Below are 18043 nucleotides of genomic sequence, written 5' to 3' on the forward strand. Positions count from 1 at the left end.
AGTGCTCTCCATCTAAATGGGATGAGTGGAAAAAAAGACGCCTTCAGAAAGAACCAAGCGCTGCAGTTATTTGCTTCTGTAACAGTCCCAGACAAAGGGGGCAAGCTGGAAGCCGGGGAAATGGAGCATTTGATGGTGAAATGAGAGGTGCCCCTGAAAAGCAAGGGCACTCGAGAGGGTGTCGCGTTTTGTGATTGTCTTTCTGAGCATCTGCTTAGGGCATATGATCATTATTACGAAAAGTCTTTCTTACTTAAATAGCACCATCAATCAATGTATCTAGAACATGGGTAGGCAAACTAAGGACCGAGGGTCGGATCAGGCCCAATCGCCTTCTAAATCCGGCCTGCAGACGGTCCTGGAATCAGCGTGTTTTTACATGAGCAGAATGTGCCCTTTTATTTAAAATGCATCTCTGGGTTATTTGTGGGCCATAGGAATTCATTCATTATTATTTTTTAAATATAGTCTGCCCCCCCACAAGTTCTGAGGGACAGTGGACCGCCCCTCCCCCCCCGAAAATGTTTGCTGACCCTTGATCTAGAGTTTAATAGGAGAGGTGTGTGCATGCACACGAAAGCTCATACCAATAACAAACTTAGTTGGTCTCTAAGGTGCTACTGGAAGGAATTTTTTTATAGAAGAGGAGCATTGGAATATAGGAAGCTCCCCCCCCCCCCCAGTATTGTCTACACCAGGCAAGTCCAACTTCAAGTAGGCTGTGATCTACGATCCAATATAACAGGCACGTCCAACAGGTAGATCGTGATCTACCAGTAGATCACTGAACGTTTGTGGTAGATCAGTGGTAGATCAGTGGCTCCCCCCAGACAAGCTCAACATTTTTGCCCTGCACCCCCCAAAAATGGGGCTTACCTCCTCCCTCAACAAAATTTTACCTGAACCCCAAAAAGGGAGGTTAGATCATTGTCAGTTTTTAACTCTGTGAGTAGATTGCAGTCTCTTGGGAGTTGGCTACCCATGCAATATAAAAACTGGCAGTGATCTACCACCCAGGGATGGGTCCAGGGTGGGTGACAGGGATCGGTTCAGGGTGGGCGAGCGCTGGCTGCTTCCCCCAAGGGGGGCAGAGAATGGGTGCAGGGTGGGAGGCAGGAATGGGTGCTTCCCCCCAGGGGGCAGGCACCGGCTGCTTCCTCTGACATGGCAGGGATGGGTACAGGGTGGACGGGCACACGCCGACAGGGCAGGGGTGGGCGCTCGCACAGAGTCAATACAGTCCCTCCCTCAAGAAGAGCTCAGGACAAGATGGTGGCTGCTCAGGCACGTCTCCAGAGGAGGGTTAGTTGCGATCGACCAGAATTCATCCCAGAATCGGCAGGTTGATCGCGATCGATGCATTGGACATGTCTGATCTACACTGATTGGCAGCAGCTGCCCACAGTTTCAGGCAGGGATCTTTCCCTGGTCTACGTGGAGGTGCTGGGCATTGCATCGCATCATTTCATCCATGCAAGTGTTTCAGCTTTCTGGACAGAACAATTTCCCCCCCTACTCTTCCTGCCATCTATGGGTTCTGGGAGATCTCCCAAGCCAATCTGAGGAGGTGGGGACATGCTGGAGAAGTCTGTGAAGATGGGTTTGGCATGCACCTGCCTGCCGCCCAAGGAATCTAATTCCGAGGAGCGTCAAAACCAAAACCCACAACCCACCCTTTCCATGACATTGCTTGGCCCCAATTTGCTGCTGCATTCCATTTCCATTCTTTGCTGCAGTTCCCTGATAAACACCCAACCGAAACCTTTGCAGTCTCCTAAAGAGTTGCAAAAACCCTTTCCCACTACATTTGTATTTTACAATTTATTCCTTGGCAGATTATTGTTGTTGTGGGTTTTTTTTTATAAAAAAAATAAATAGCCCTGTTTGCTCAACCCTTCTACAAATCCTCTTGCTATCGTGTTTTATAGCCAGTCATTTGAGGAGACACCCGTGACAAACTCACTTACATTAATAACACAATTTACAGAGGAGTTGAATTAATTGAAAGAGTTTCTGAAGCACATTCATAGCTTCCCTATTCTGCCAAAGGCACAGAAATAAATATCCTCTCGCTGAATAATGCCAGACATTTGTTGAAAATAATTCTACACCTTGTGAATTTGCATTTGTTTCACCTTGGATATCCGTTGGGAAAGAAGGAGGGAGGGACCCATTTGTGGCTTAAAGAGCTCCAGGAAAATTATGCGAATGATGCCAGGAAAGGGATGAGGGTCTAGAAAGAATATGAAAATCCAGCAATCGTCAAAACATTGATACTGGATTTTGAAGGTACCCTTCCATCTCCTGTCAAAGTTGCTTGATGTCTGTACCAAACAAAAATAAAACTACAAAGGCACAAAAAAGAGGGGGAATCATCACGATACAGGTAAAACTGGTAAAGTAGCAAAAATAAATTGCCTTACCTTCAGCTTTGAAAGGGTAAGATCCTCTTATTGTGGGCAGTCTGGCCAAAAGAGAAGCTACGGGAAAGATACGAATAGGTGCTTATGTAGCTCAAGGATGGGGAAGCTCAGGCCTAGGTAAATGTGGCCCTCTGTGCAATTTGCTCTACTTGGGGCTACCTTTGAAGGTGACCCAGAAACTACAAGTAAACCAGAATGCGGCAGCTAGACTGGTGACTGAGAGTGGCTGCTGGGACCATATAACACCAGTCCTGAAAGACCTACATTGGCTCTCAGTACATTTCTGAACACAATTCAAAGTGTTAGTGCTGACCTTTAAAGCCCTAAATGGCCTCAACTCAGTATATCTGAAGAAGCGTCTCCACCCCATCGTTCAGCCTGGACACTGAGGTCCAGCGCCAAGGGCCTTCTGCTGGTTCCCTCCCTGCAAGAAGTGAGGTTACAGGGAACCAGGCAGAGGGCCTTCTTGGTAATGGCACCCCCCTGTGGAACACCCTCCCACCAGATGTCAAGGAAATAAACAACTATCTGACTTTTAGAAGGCATCTGAAGGCAGCCCTGTTTAGGAAGGTTTTTCATGTTTGAAGTTTTATAGTGTTTTTAATATTCTGTTGGGAGCTGTACAGAGTGGTTGGGGAAAGCCAGCCAGATGGGGGGGGTATATACAGTGGCACCTCTGGTTGTGAACAGGATCCGTTCCGGAGCCCCGTTCGCAACATGAGCAGAACGCACCCCGTGTCTGCATGTGTGCGGGTCATGATTTGTGTCTTCTGCGTGTGACGTCATTTTGAGCGTCTGCGCATGCGCGAGCGGTGAAACCCAGAAGTAACCCTTTCCAGTACTTCTGGGTCACTGCAGGACGCAACCTGAAAATGCTCAACCTGAAGCAAACGCAACATGAGGTATGTCTGTATAATAAATTATTATTATTATTATTTCTGTCTTGTCCTCAGAAATCTCCACAGGCCACACCCCCTCTCTCCAGGCCACACCCCTCACCAGTCCTCCTTTAGGAGGATAAAAGTCAAAGGACATGGCAGAAATGACCGGCAGAATCCGAGACCAGGGAAAAGAGTCGGCGGAAGAAGATTGGAAGAAATTTAAAGACTGCTTACAGAAATACTGTAAAATTAATGAATGCTAGAATGATGTTAGATAGAAATTAAGTGGTTTCCAGCTGTAATGTTTAAGAGATATGAAAAAAAAGGTTTAGAAATAAGTAAAAACTAATGGTGAGGATTTGCTGAACTAACATTACGAATTGGAATACAAGACAGGGAGGTATGAGGAGGTCTGGAAAATAAGTTAAAAGAAAATAAGTAACGAAAATTCTATCTGTTTTTAATCATTTTTGTATTTTTGTTGGGTTTTTTCCTGTTCTGTTTTACACTGTATTATTTTTTTGAAAACTTTAATAAATATTCTATTAAATAAATAAATAAATAAATAAATAAATAAATAAAAGTCAAAGGACAAATTTGCATTTGTTGGTCTGCCCGCTTTTGCACCCATTACTGGCATGTGCCGAGTGCAGAGCCCAGCACAGTGCGGCTTCGTCTCTCACACTCAGGAGGAGCAAGCCATCGAACGGCACTTGGCTTCCTCAGTCCACTCAGCATCAGCCCCTGCCAGCAAATGTAGAGGGGGCCAAAGACCTCTCCGCTCCCATAGTTCAGCCACGCACTGGGGGAGCACAGAGGAGGGATGATTTTGTCAGCTGAGGAAGGGATGCCCTGTGGGGAAAAGAGCGTGTCGTACCTGTAATCCCAGAGGCCCGCACTGCAGCTGGGGCCCCCATAACAACAGCCCTGCAAAGCCTTCCAAAACCTAGGGCTGAGCCCACTGTTTTGCCTACCTGTCTGGCCTATGGTCGATACAGGGTCACTTTCTCCTGTGAGATAGACTGCGGAAACCGTCACCATGTACAATCGATTAGGAAGCAGTGAGTGGAGAGTGATTGACCTGCTCCTCCCAGAAACTGTTATCTGTGGAAAGCAGAAGCTGCAATTTTTGCAACCCTAACAAAATACTCCATTTCGGGTGATTCAAAAGTCAATGCAAGGAAACATCCTTCGTGCAATTTTTATTTTTTTCATCCAGCAAATTATTCAGTGATTGGACCCAAGGCCAACAAAATATATGTATCATTGCAATAGGACATTTATACTACGAAGAACTTTTTTTAAAAAATAAAAAAATCTCTACCCTATCTGCCGTTATTTCCCTCACCAGTTTTCAGAGGAGCTCAGGACGGTGCGTAACCTTGTCGCACAACAATCCTGAGAGGTAGTTCAAGCTGAGAGAAAATGGCCGACACAAAGCCACCCAGCAAGCATCATAATTTAGCATAATTAGCTACTCTATCCAAGATGAGCTGGCATAGAATAGCACTTAGGAAGCCAGACTAGGAATGAGGGGGCCCAGGTCCAAACTGTTAGAATTCCTGCTCCATGATTGCAGTCATGGTGTTGTTGTCTTTCACATGACGGTATATGTTTTGACTCCACAGAGTGGGAAGTGATGAAGACAGGATATTTGTGTTACTGTGTTCCGTGAAGTGGGGACTATTGTCCTTTGTTCTTTTTCTCTTTGCTGTATGATGCTAGAGAGAGAGGGAGCCATGTTGCAGTGCTCCTTGTGTGTTTATATGTAAATAAAGTAGATTAGCCAAAATGCTGAGCTGCTGAGGTCTGTCACGCAAGGTGCACAAACTCAGCGGATCCCTAAGTGTGCCAATGTCTGTTGGCATCGGTCGCTGTGATGTTCAGGCCGAAGAAAGCTTTTGAAGCTCCTGAATGAAAGACCAGGAGGGAGAGAACATGCCAGTCGGACATGTGTCTCTGCCAGGGTCCTACTCGAGTGTAGGCTGAACTCCTGACACAAATGTCCTCTCAGCCATGAAACTTTCTGAGTGACTTTGGATCAGCCGCAACCTCTCACTTAAATTCATCTTATAGGGTTGGTTGTGAGGAGAAAATGGGTTTCCCCTCACCTATTTCTTTCCTCACAGCAACCCTATAAGATGAATTAAAGTGAGTGGAAGCAAAATCTTTCTATGACTCTTCTTGGGCTTTCGGCTCTGACACTGAACATATTTGGTTTCTTTGTTTTCAATAAAAAAGTTTATTTTCCAAAACAATAAAACTGTTAACGTTTTTAATTTATGTCATCTTTCCTGGCTATTCACTGCTGAACTGCTTGTGCGTTTTAGCATAGGCAACTCTGAGTCTTGTGTGGCTGTGGGTCACATCAATCAAGTAAGGAAGTGTCTAACAGGGAAGCCACACCCCATCTCCCCAAGCTCCACCCCCTGCAAAAAAACTTACCGTTTCCTGGTGCTTGGTTCCACTCTCGGGAGCGTAGCTGAGTCTGTAGTGCTGCACAGCACCCTCTGGAGGATCCCAGTGGATCTGGAAGCTGCTGGGTGTTTCTGAGTCCACAAAGAGGTTGCTGGGTGGATTCTTGGCAGCTGTGCGAAAAGAAAAGTTGTTGCCATGTTTAATTTGTTTTTAGTCCACTGTTGATTTCAATGGACTTCTGAATGTTTTAAATTACTTGTTTTTAACCGTTTTTCGTTGGTGATTTTAATGTTTCTTGTAAACCACTTTGCCGTTTTATTAAGGACACCTGGACAGTTAAGTCCAGTCAAAGATGACTATGGGTTTGAGGCACTCATCTTCATTTTCAGGCCAAGGGAGCCAACGTTTGTCCACAAACATCTTTCCAGGTTATGTGGCCAGCATGACTAAACCACTTCTGGTGCAACGGGACACTGTGACGAGTGCCAGAGCGCACAGAAACGCCGTTTACCTTCCCACCAGAGCAGTACCTGCTTGCACTGGTGTGCTTTCAAACTGCTAGGTTGGCAGGAGCAGGGACCGAGCAACGGGAGCTCACCCTATCGTGGGGATTCAGACCACCAACATTTTATTACAATCAAGCGGTATATAAATTTTGCTAAAATAAAAGCATGGCTAGCTCTTTTACACTCTTTTACACTCAATTATCAGTTCAAATTTCTCTCAAACGTCTCTCAAATTTTTCCTCTGGTGCCTAAAGGGTGTCACTTTCCAAAGGCAGGGGGTGATATTCTCCAGCCATCAAGGCACATTACCATGATTATGATAAACTGCAAGAGAACTTCTCCACCAATCATTTCTGATTGTGAGTAAAGGATGATCAATTAGCATCAGTTCCACTTTGCTGCATAGCCTTGTCTGAGACATTATTCCTTTTTTAAATAAATTATTGCCTGGTCTTTGGATTCTGCAGAAGATTGTAGTGTTGTCATCCAGACTCATGACTTCTGGGGGGGGGGGGTTGGGGGGGCAGATCTGGACACTTCTGGCCTAACTGGATGAAGCTGTCGGCAAAGGCTTCCGTAGTGCCTCACTATGCCCAAAAGTTGCTTGCTGTGTAGCTCATTAGAGAACTGTTTGCTTTTCAACTGCCAGAAAGAAGAGAGAACATCGCAAATTGAGACAGGGGGTTCGGAGGGGGGAGAGGCAAAAGTTACCTCTGAGGCTGGGAGTACAGGAGAGAACAAGATCTTTGAGGAGCTTGATTGTTTAGGTGAATGAAGGAAAGCTTCAGCAGAGTCTCTCTGAAAAGGAACTGCTAAGATGAGACGGGAGTCCCAAAAGACGAGTGCAAAACTGTACAGAGTGTGTCCTAAGGCGGCATGTATATTTGATCAAAGACAAAGGAGAGAAGCTTAGTAAACAACACGGGGTTCTGTGCAGCCACACCAGCCTCATGAACAACGGGGGAAGAGCCAGCCCTCTTATCTTGTTTTACATTCCGGTGCCTACTTTCTAGAAAAGGAGTGCTGAAGTTCAAATGGGGTAAATGCACCCAGAGCACATTATGTTCTGACCCTGGACCGGAATTCCTCAAAAAAGAGAGTCCTCCATCAATTTCAGCTCCTTGGAGAAGATGGAACCATATTCTGGTCCATCCTGCAGGGGTCCACAGATACCAGAGCATGTCTCTCTTGTCCTGAACCCCGAGGAGATACCTCCTGCTATTGGAATCTGATGGTTGATCTATAGTCTCCTTGGGGAATCAAGAGAGTCCCCAAGGAGAGATCTCCACAGATGGAAGCCCCATTACCTCAAAGGAGCCAACAGCTGCAATGGCCCTTTTAACTGGCCGGGACTCAGGCTTCAGAGGGTGGAGCCTCCTGTCAATCACTACCTAGCCCTCAAATATTTGCAGCAGTCCAGCACCTTGCTAGGGCATCTTGGATGCTTGGCCTTAGCTGCAGGAGCATCATTTGTGGTCATGAAACCATCCTATGATCTCTCTCCAAGGTGCTGACTTTGGCTTGGCTCCTCGTGATTTCAGGCTGAATAAGAATTCTGAATGTTCCAAATCTGGAGTTAAATTTGGAAGTATCTTGATTAAACCAGGACTTTGGATGGTTAGAATATGGGACAGTGGAAACCAGAGGAATAGAATTGGGAGAATTTGTTTCTCCCTAACAGCACTGGGTTGCATTCAACACAGCACTAAGTAGATTTCTCCATCAGTGGTGTGTTTTCTCCTTCTGAAATGGAACTGTGCCCACTTCTCCTACCCTTGCATGACCCCTAAATCTGTTCTGGGTTTTCCCCAAACTCTTCAGAGCGGATTTGGTGATGGTACAGGGTTTGCATGGTGAGAAATCCCTTTGCTCTAGTGCTATTCCTTGCAGTAATGCAAAAATATACGTGAATACCATCCTTTTTCTTGAGCTATGAGAAATAGATATAGTAATTCCAGTGAGTTGCTAGAGGGTGCATCAAAGTTGACTCCATAACCAGTTGTATCTTTGAGCTCTCTTTGGCAAAGGCTGTTGTTGTTGTTGTTGTTGTTCTAGCACCCCAGTTGAGAAATCCCTTCTCAGAATTTTACGATGCAGTTCTCTGACCAAGAAACGTGTATAAAAGTATGTATATCGGGGGAAGTATGCAAAAAAGCACACATTTTAGTGAAAAGGTGTGCTTTTATGCACACTTACAAACAAATGCATTATATTAGATGAAATAGCTTGAAAAATGCTAACAAATTTTCACAGGGACTTTGGTGTGTATTTTTTAAATAGGAAACTGGTAAAGATGTTGAACTGATGAGGTTTTTTTAAGAGAGAGAGAGAGAGAGATGGAGAAAAGTTTTGAGTTAATAGATCCACTCGTCCTTCTTCATAATACAGAGGACAAACAAGGTCATCCTTGTTGCTGACCAGGGTGCAGCATTTTCCTTGCTAAACCTTTGCCTGTAATGGAAATAGAAATATAAGCATTCCTTTCCCGCTTCCAGCAGAGCCTGAGGTCATCTTTGAATGTTATACTGAAGCTTTCCATACCTCACGTGGAACCTCATTGATTCCCCTCCTTTTGTTTGCTAGTTCTCTGTTTCACAGAAGCCAAACCAAAGGAATATCGACTATATTTTGCTCTGGGCTATGGCTGCTCTCCAAGCAGCCAAGGAGAGGCAGAAGAGCTTTATGTCTGGAGAAGTTGACCTCTCTCTCTCTGTGATGTGAAGCAGACCAAAGGGGATAAGGTCAGCCCTGGAGTAGATAGTTCAAACTCTTGAATCCCCAAAAATTCTAATATATACATAAACTCACAAGATGTATGCCACAATCCTCTGAAGAGGTCTTCTGCAAGTGCCCCACTTTTCCAGGAGAACCTCTCATAATCTTATCCCTTTTCTGGGGAAGTAGAAGATCATCCTCTTTGCTAGGTATTAAAAACCAGGGCATCCCCTTTCTACTGTTTGTTTCAAGTTAGGGGGCACAAAAAATAATGGAGAGTAGGTTTTTTAAAAAAAGAGTAGTAGTCATAAAAATGTGGAATCCAAGCAAAAATATGTCATTCAAAGGAAAAGATAGGTGCCTAAGCTATTCTTCTGAACAGAAGCAATCTTATGGGATGCATGCTACCAATCCCAAATTGCAACCTTTCCTACAGAAGAATAAGGTAAAAAAAAGAAAGGTAAAGGATCCCTAGATGGTTAAGTTCAGTCAAAGACGACTATGGGGTTGCGGTGCTCATCTCACTTTCAGGCCGAGGGAGCCACTGTTTGTCCACAGACAGCTTTCCGGGTCATGTGGCCAGCAGGACTAAACCGCTTCTGGCGCAGTGGGACACTGTGATGGAAGCCAGAGTGCATTTGAGACTTCCGGGTTAGCGCCTCCAGTAATGGTGGAATTCCTCTGATCAGGAGGAACTTGCTCCGTGGAATTCAGGGTCTGGCTGCCACGGCGAAGGCGGAGACCCACTAAGAATCACAGGCGAGAGAAGCCTGTGAACGTGGGATTCGGCTGGCACCTTTTGCGCCTCCCCTACTCGCGGGGAGAGCCGGTTTCAGGGATCTGGAGCGATGTGGGGTGAGCGGCGCGGTGCTTCGAATTGACTGTTTCTTTCACGGAGTGAAGCTGCATTGCTGTTGCCGGAGAGTGCTGACTTTTTCCTGTGGACAATTTGATTCTAAACAACTACCCGTGAGTAGAACGGAAAATTGGATTTTTAAACGTCTTAACTTGGCACCGAAATGGGGAGGTTTCAAACAGGAAGTCCGCCTTCCCCTTTTGTAAATAGATTGAAGCAAAGAATTTGCAAGCTAAAGTCTTGGAAAGTCCTATGTAAAGGAATAAACTTTCATTGGCTAAAATCATTAAACCCCCCCTTGGACGCAGGAGAAGAGGGGGGAAATTATTGATCGTGTAAGCCTGCAGGAGAGAGTGAAGAAAGTTGGATCACCACCTATCTGAACCTGGAAACAGTCTGCTAGTAAGACTGACGTTTTTGGGAAAGTTCATTGACTGTGACAGTTAGTTAAATAAGAGAAATACATTGTTTCCATTGTCTCCTTCTGCATTTAAAAAGGAGTAAAAGTAGTTGAAAATTGAAACTAATCTTACTGCTTGAACTGTGCTTAAAAGGATTGATACAAACAGAAATTGTTTCCTCTAGAGGGAGCTTTTGAAATTGTTACAAGAGTTGGGCTGGTGGAATCTCCAGCTGCAAGAGAAAACCGTGAGATTGACCTTGGATCGCTTGAGAATGTCAACAGAAGAAGCCTTAGTGATTGCGCTATGCAAGATAAGTCAGTCATTGGAGCAGCTTCACAGGAAGATGGATGTGTTGAATATTAAAATTGATATTTTGGGACAAAAAGCGACTAATTTGGGACAAAAAGTGAACATCTATACAGAAACTATTCAGAAACCGATGCAGGAATCTACTTTGACATGCCAAATGGTGGAGAGGGCGAGGGAGAGAGTTGTGGTTGTTGAACCTAGGGTAATACAAGTGGAGAGGGAGAGAGCCCCAGCCTTACAGAGGCAATTTGATGACTACAAATTGTCGCCCTCTATGACTGAATTCAGAGAAAGTAAGATTGGAACCCTGTTTGGACTGGAAAAGGAAAGTTGGAGAGATCATCTCATGCAGGGATTTACTGACCTTTGGGATCTGGACTTGGGTCAGAAGGAAATTGGAGTTGTGGGGACCTTCAGATTTGGAGGGATTTTGAAACACGTCCTGAAATATCTTTTGGATTTTAGTTTTAACCACGGAGATGTGGATGACATGTCGAGAAGGAATAAAAATATTGCTAGGTTGGAGCTCCCCCGAGACCTACTCTTCAGTATCAAAGGAAGGAAATTAAGAACAAGATCAGCAGAAGACAAAGTATACGAAGAAGACTTGCAGAAGGGACCTGGAAAAGAGTTAAGAGCCTCGGACAGAAGATCACCAGGTTGATGGACTATATGGAATTGACGGAAATGACTGGCAGAATCCGAGACCAGGGAGAAGAGACGGTGGAAGAAGATTGGAAAAAGTTTAAAGTTTATTTATAGAAATATGGTAAAATTAATGAGTGTTAGAAAAATGTTGGAATGAAATTATATGGCTTTAGTAGAAGTGTTATAAGGAGTTAAGTATAGATAAGTATTATAGTATTAATGGAAAATAAGGTTAAAATAAGTTAAGATATTTATATGACAGAAAATAGTGAAAGATGGAAAGGAATTGCTGAAACAATTAATAGAAGTGGAATACAAAAAGGGAGGTGAGAGGAGGTCGATGAAACAAGGGAATGAAAGATAAGGCATTGAAATGGTATGATGTATGTTTTTAAATTGTTTTTGTTCTGTTTTGTTTGGTTTAATGCGTTAATGTTGTGTGGTGTATTGTTTATATATTGTGTTGTATTGTTTTTTCTCTCTTTTGTTTTTTCTTCTTTTTTCTCTTTTTCTTTTTCTTTTGGTTTGTAAGGTTTAAAAACAATAAATATTATTTATTTATTTTTTTTTTAAAAAAAGGAAGCCAGAGTGCATTCAAACGCCTTTTACCTTCCTGCCGCAGCAGTGCCTATTTATCTACTTGCACTGGTGTGCTTTCAAACTGCTAAGCTGGCAGGAGCTGGGACAGAATAACAGGATCTCACCCCATCACGAGGATTCAAACTGCTGACCTTCTGACCGGCAAGCCCAAGAAGCTCAGTGGTTTAGACCACAGCGCCATCTGCACAGAGGAATATGCAAAGGTCACTAAGCTCCTTTGTAACTAACCTTCTCCCATTCAGGAAAAGGAATGGTGAGAGGGAGCAGAGGTTATTTTCTGCCCCCAAACCAGTAGCCTAGGGCAGGTCTTCTCCAACCTAGTGTCCTGCAGATGTTTTGGACTTCCCCTACCTGGCCTACAATTCCTGGCATTCTTGGCCATTGGCCATGCTGGCTTGGGCTGATAGGAATTGTAGCTCAAAACATCTGGCTGGGTAAGGGTGATCTATGGAGTCTTCAGCTGGAGTGCTCTCTTATCCCAGACCAGTTTTACAGACAGCCTCAATATATGATGCCATATTCCTCAACCCTCACCATGAGGACATAAGAAAAGCCTTGATGAATCAGACCAAAGGACCGTGTATCCCAGCATCGCACTGGGCAACCAGATGCCTGTGGGAAGCCTGAAAGCAGCACCTAAAGACAATCTCCCCTCTTGTGATTCCCAGAAACTGGTATTCATGTTACAATTCCTGCTCCGTGGTTGCAGTCATAGGATTTTTGTCTATCACATGACAGTATGTGTTTTGACTCCACAGAGTGGGAAGTAACGGAGACAGGATGTTTGTGTTACTGTGTTCCGTGAAGTGGGACTATTGTCCCTTGTTCTTTCTCTTTGCTGTCTGATGCTAGAGAGAGAGCCATGTTGCAGTGCTCCGTGTGTGTTTACATGTAAATAAAGTAGATTAGCCAAAATGCTGAGTTGCTGAGGTCTGTCACGCATGAAGCGCAAACTCTGTGGATCCCTAAGTGTGCCAGTGTTGGTTGGCATCGGTCGCTGTGATATTCGGGCTGAAGAAAGCTTTTGAAGCTCCTGAATGAAAGACCAGGAGGGAGAGAACATGCCAGTTGGGCATGTGTCTCTGCCAGGGTCCTACTCGAGTGTAGGCTGAACTCCTGACATACTGTTCAGAGGTCATGATTTCTGTTGGGTCTCACCATCCTACCTCTGTGCCAGCCTCAGCATCATGGGTAGGTAGCAAATATCTGGAAATGGTAGTCTTCAAAATGGTAGATGCATTAATCCTAAAGATGTAAAAACGATAGCTTGACATGCACATTGCAGGACAATGTGGCTTCCACTTTTGTGGAGACACTCGTCTCCTGTGAATGTGTCAAGGAGATGGACAAATCGATCATTTGGCATCAACTGTCATCTGGCCCAATCTGCAGCAGCCCTCGAGACGCATCACAGGAAATCCTAACAAGCTGAGGGAAAGTAAGCAGAGCTCTTGAAGGAGGGATTTGCTCTGAAAGGTCCCGCAGGCCCTGCAGAATCTTGACAACATGGCTTTGACAGGTGGAAAGAAAGGTCAGGGGTTTGAGGCTGCCCAGAAGGGAACAAATGTTCCCTGGCACAAGGGGTGCCATCTGTGCCAGCCGTCTTAAATCTTCCTTGATTAAAAAAGCAAACAAACCCTCCCTCTCCCGCCTTCTCTTTTCAAGAGGGGCTAAGCAACTTTCTCCCTTGGGTTCACTGGCAAAACACAGCATCTAAATTTGCGAGCCAGACAGACGAACTACAAGTCCTCAAGTGAAGTAGACAGTGTGGTGAGCAATAAAAGGGAGAAGATATGGTTGGAAAATGTTTCTGGGTGATTATCATCCTTTCTGTTCTTCAATCTTCCATCCACCTTACAGGTACTTTACAGGCAACGGGGTCTTTCAATATTATTAAGATGTGTTCAAAATGCACTGGTAGGTTTTTGACTACGGGGATTATATTGTTCTATCTAGTACTGTAGGTTTTTTTAAGAGAGAGAGAGAGAGAAATATTCATTGTTGTGAAATACAGAATAAGGTCAGAGCTAGGCAGATTCGGGTTCAGATTTTAAAGCAAAACTACTGAATTTGAACTTTTCATGCAAGTGGGAACAATTCCCTTGAAATTCACACTGCCCAGAATTTTTGCAGTGTGGTTCTCAAATTGAGCTATGTGTGTAAAATGCATCTGTTTCAAGAAAATGTGTATTGAAATGCATTGTATTAGAGAAAATTGCTTGCAAAAGAAAACGCATATTAGGAAAGATTGCATACAAAAGTGGGTATGTTAGGAGAGATTTGCAGTAAAATGCTCATGGAGTTCTGTGTTGTTGTTTTTTAAAAAGCTAAGCAATGCAGAAATGTGGAGAACTGAACTTATGTCTAGAAAAAATAGAGAGACCGAAATTGACAGATCCATCCATCCTTAGTTCAGATCCACCCAGCTCACTCCCAAATATATTCCTTTACTTTCTCCCATATAACAGAAAACTGCCATTCACTTCTGCCATTCACTCACAACCTAGAAACACAGGAAGCTGCCTTATACCAAAGCAGACCATTGAATCCATCTACCTTTCTCTAGATTGAATGGTCTGCACCAGCCTTCTTCACCCTTGTGTTCCCAGAGATGGTTAGACTACCACTCCCATCGTTGGTAACCATTGGTCTAAGGATGATGGGAGTTGTAGTCCCATCAAGAGACTCAAGGATGAAGAACATGCTGGTTGGCAGCAGCCCTTCTTGGTTTCCAAAGAGATCTTTCCCCACCCTACCTGAAGATCCCAGTTGGGGGAGGGGGGACAAAGTGTGTTTCTCCACCTCTGATAGAAACCCTATGGAGGTTAATGTGCCTTACACAGAAATACTTTACAACACACATGCACAGAGCAAGGTCTCTGCAGTATTTAGGCCTTTTTGCACACACAAAACAAACAGACACATATATTCTGGGCATTATTTTTCGCTAGTCAATGAATAATTGACAATACCAAGAAGTGCACCCAAGATAGATCCTCCCACACCTTGATAATTTATTTGCTTGCTAGTTTTAATGTATTCATATCCCATCTTTCTGCTCAGAAGGTCAACATTTCTGCTTAATTATCATAAACGAAACTTTAAAAGTGGTGCTAAGACCCCCAACTGCACCATATATCAAAATCATTACTTTACCACTTTAAACAGTCCCTCTCCCATCTCCAAAGCATGTGGGATTATTATTTTTAATGCATAGTTCAGATTGCCCTTTGTAAACCATTAAGTGATCTTCAGTGAAGTAAGCGTCATGTTAATATTGTTACATAAATAAAATGCCTTATCCGTTGCCAAGGATTCATCCTTTCTCTTCCACAGCCCCCTGCAACGAATTTAGCTTCAGACTCGAAGAGCAGCTATTCTGTTCCACATCAGAAAGCGAGGCTTTGGACAACCCTCACTTTTATTCAGAAACTTCAGTGAGAAATGTTTTCTCCTGGGACAACCAGGGGAGGGGAAGCCTGCACTGCCTTGCCTCCTGCTGAGCTTACAACTTCTGGAACACTTCACCGATGACCTTTGAAGTTAACCAATTCTTGAGAGAATCTCTTTGCCTTTTTTCAAGTGCCTCGCAAACTGAAGTTGATATCACATTTCTTTTTCCTTTCCTTTTTTAAAAAAAACACTATCCTTTTCAAAAGGACACAACCCAGAACCTTAGGGAGAGCCTGAAATTATAAGGTCGAGGAAAAGTAAATTGAACAACAGGTGCAAAACAGAAATGTATAGAATATCCCAAGATGCTTAGAACTTTTGTAAAGAAAATGAAAAAACCCCTCTTTTATGGCCTGACAGGGAGTGGGGGAGAATAAGAAACTTAGTTCAGAGAAGCAAAGAATCTTTTGTTGAAAGTTCTCATTTAACAGAAGCAGGCTGCACAACTAAAACATTCTTTAGGAATATTTTTATAGCAGTTGGGAAGTGAGTTAGCAGCGCAGAAAACTTCTTGTAGGAGCTTGAGGGAAGTATTCCGGGTGCTTGTTTAGTTAGCGCAAGGATTTATCCCCATCTAACCACACCACACCTCCCCGAAATCTGCTCTGCTCTCAATCATATTCACTGGGCTGATTTCCATTCCGGACATGGGACAACACCAGCAATTTCCACTCCCACTTCTGACAGAATTCTGCGGCACACCTAATTAAAATGTGCAAATTTCATGCAAATCGGTGTCTCCTTTTGTCCGCTTCTTCAGTGGTGCGTTTCCTCTTGTTCTGGCAGTGCGCAAGCAGCCGTCCTAATCAGAAATAACCTACCGGTAATGGGACGCAGGTGGCGCTGTGGGTTAAAGCCTCAGCGCCTAGGGCTTGCCGATCGAAAGGTTGGCGGTTCGAATCCCTGCGGCGGGGTGCGCTCCCGCTGCTCGGTCCCAGCGCCTGCCAACCTAGCAGTTCGAAAGCACCTCCGGGTGCAAGTAGATAAATAGGGACCGCTTACCAGCGGGAAGGTAAACGGCGTTTCCGTGTGCGGCTCTGGCTTGCCAGAGCAGCGATGTCACGCTGGCCACGTGACCCGGAAGTGTCTCCGGACAGCGCTAGCCCCTGGCCTCTTAAGTGAGATGGGCGCACAACCCCAGAGTCTGTCAAGACTGGCCCGTATGGGCAGGGGTACCTTTACCTTTACCTTTAATAGAGCTTGCTGAGATTTCCCTCCCATCTGATATACTTGGCCCTTCTGGAGTGCTCTGAACACTTTGTTCTACAGAAAACCCTTTGGCCTTGCTAGTGATTGGCAGAGATGATTCACTTGAGTGTTTCCTTCTGAATTATGCTATTCTGAAGATTCCAGGCAAAGTTAATTCTTCTTTAATATGTATTAAAAAGATACTATTTTTGCCTGTCGTGATCCATTTTGAGCACTGGAGCCGAAAAGCAGAATCTAGATCAGTAAATATGACTCAAAGCAAAGGGTGCTGCTGCCAGGATAGCTGGTAATCTGAGTCTCAGCTAACTCCCCAAAATGTCAAAAACCTGGCTAAATGAGAGAAATAGAGGGTGGCTATTAAGTAAATGGTGTTCTGCTCACTGCCAGCAAAGCCATTAGTCAGGAAGTATTAATTAAGGGAGGACTTTCAGGGAGGACCCTTTCTAACCTCTCATCCTTTTGTACCAAGCAAGGAGCAGTCTCTACCTTGACACATGGTCTGGCTGGCAACTTCTCTTTCATTTCTGAGAGTGCTGCTTGTGAAGTGTGATTCAGCACTCCGGATAGGCGCTTGTGTGTGTCTGTGTGTCTGTGTGTGTGTGTGTGTCTGCTCCCCTGCCTTGAAAGACTGCTGCATCATTGTAAACAAGAAGTCGCCTCTGTCCAAAGACTAATCTGTCACTGCAAATGCAACACTGAGCCTCGCAGCAAGTGGCAAGCAAGCAGATTTAACAGCTGCATGATCTAAGGTAGGGATAATGAATAGGCTGCTAGGTTCAGGAGTATCCCAGAGCCTGAGATTTCAGGGCCCAAACCTGAGAGTTAGGGGTGGCAGCCAGTTATTTCATGAAAGGAGGTTCCTGGTGATGGAGGTTAATTGGGAGAGGGGAACGGGGGAGTGCAGAATTCCTGATCTATGATTGCAGTCATGGGATTTTTGTCTTTCACATGATGGTGTATGTTTTGACTCCACAGAGTGGGAAGTGACGGAGACAGGATGTTTGTGTTACCATGTTCCGTGAAGTGGGACCATTGTCCTTTGTTCTTTTTCTCTTTGCTGTCTGATGCTAGAGAGAGAGGGAGCCATGTTGCAGTGCCTTGTGTGTTTATATGCAAATAAAGTAGATTAGCCAAAATGCTGAGCTGCTGAGGTCTGTCACACAAGCTGCGCAAACTCTGTGGATCCCTAAGTGTGCTGGTGTCAGTTGGCATCGGTCGCTGTGATGTTCGGGCTGAAGAAAGCTCCCGAACAATTGACCAGGAGGGAGGGAACATGCCAATCAAGCATGTTTCTCTGCCAGAGTGCTACTCAAGTGTAGGCTGAACTCCTGACAGCCAGGGTATATTTTGCAGCTAGCTCCTGCCAGGCTGTAGCTTGCAAGCTACATGTACACAGTCTTCTTTTATTCATTTATTTTAAATTAAAGGCATTCTCACCCACCTGGAGCTTCAATCCCCTCACCTGTCACCTGGCCAGGCAAACCTGGACTTCAGGTCAGACCTGGAGATCTGGCAACCCTAGTTGCAAATGTGGGACTCCAACTCCCATCAGCCCCAAGTCAGAATGGTCAGTGGTCAGGGATGATGGGAGCTGGAGTCCAACTCTGGAAGGCACCACATT

General features: G+C 44.6%; 1 protein-coding gene across 1 annotated transcript in view; it reads right to left on the minus strand.

Moving 5' to 3' along the window:
- COL20A1 (collagen type XX alpha 1 chain) overlaps positions 1–18043 on the minus strand; it is a 145240-nt gene that overhangs the window by 66183 nt on the left and 61014 nt on the right. Inside the window, exons 19-21 of the mRNA XM_079978869.1 lie at positions 5750–5892; positions 4279–4408; positions 2424–2480 (exon numbers count right to left, since the gene is read on the minus strand). Coding sequence (XP_079834995.1) covers positions 2424–2480; positions 4279–4408; positions 5750–5892 — 330 coding nt within the window. The remainder of the gene's footprint in view (positions 1–2423; positions 2481–4278; positions 4409–5749; positions 5893–18043) is intronic.

Source organism: Podarcis cretensis (genome assembly GCF_951804945.1).
Source record: "Podarcis cretensis genome assembly, chromosome: 6".
NCBI lineage: Eukaryota > Metazoa > Chordata > Lepidosauria > Squamata > Lacertidae > Podarcis > Podarcis cretensis.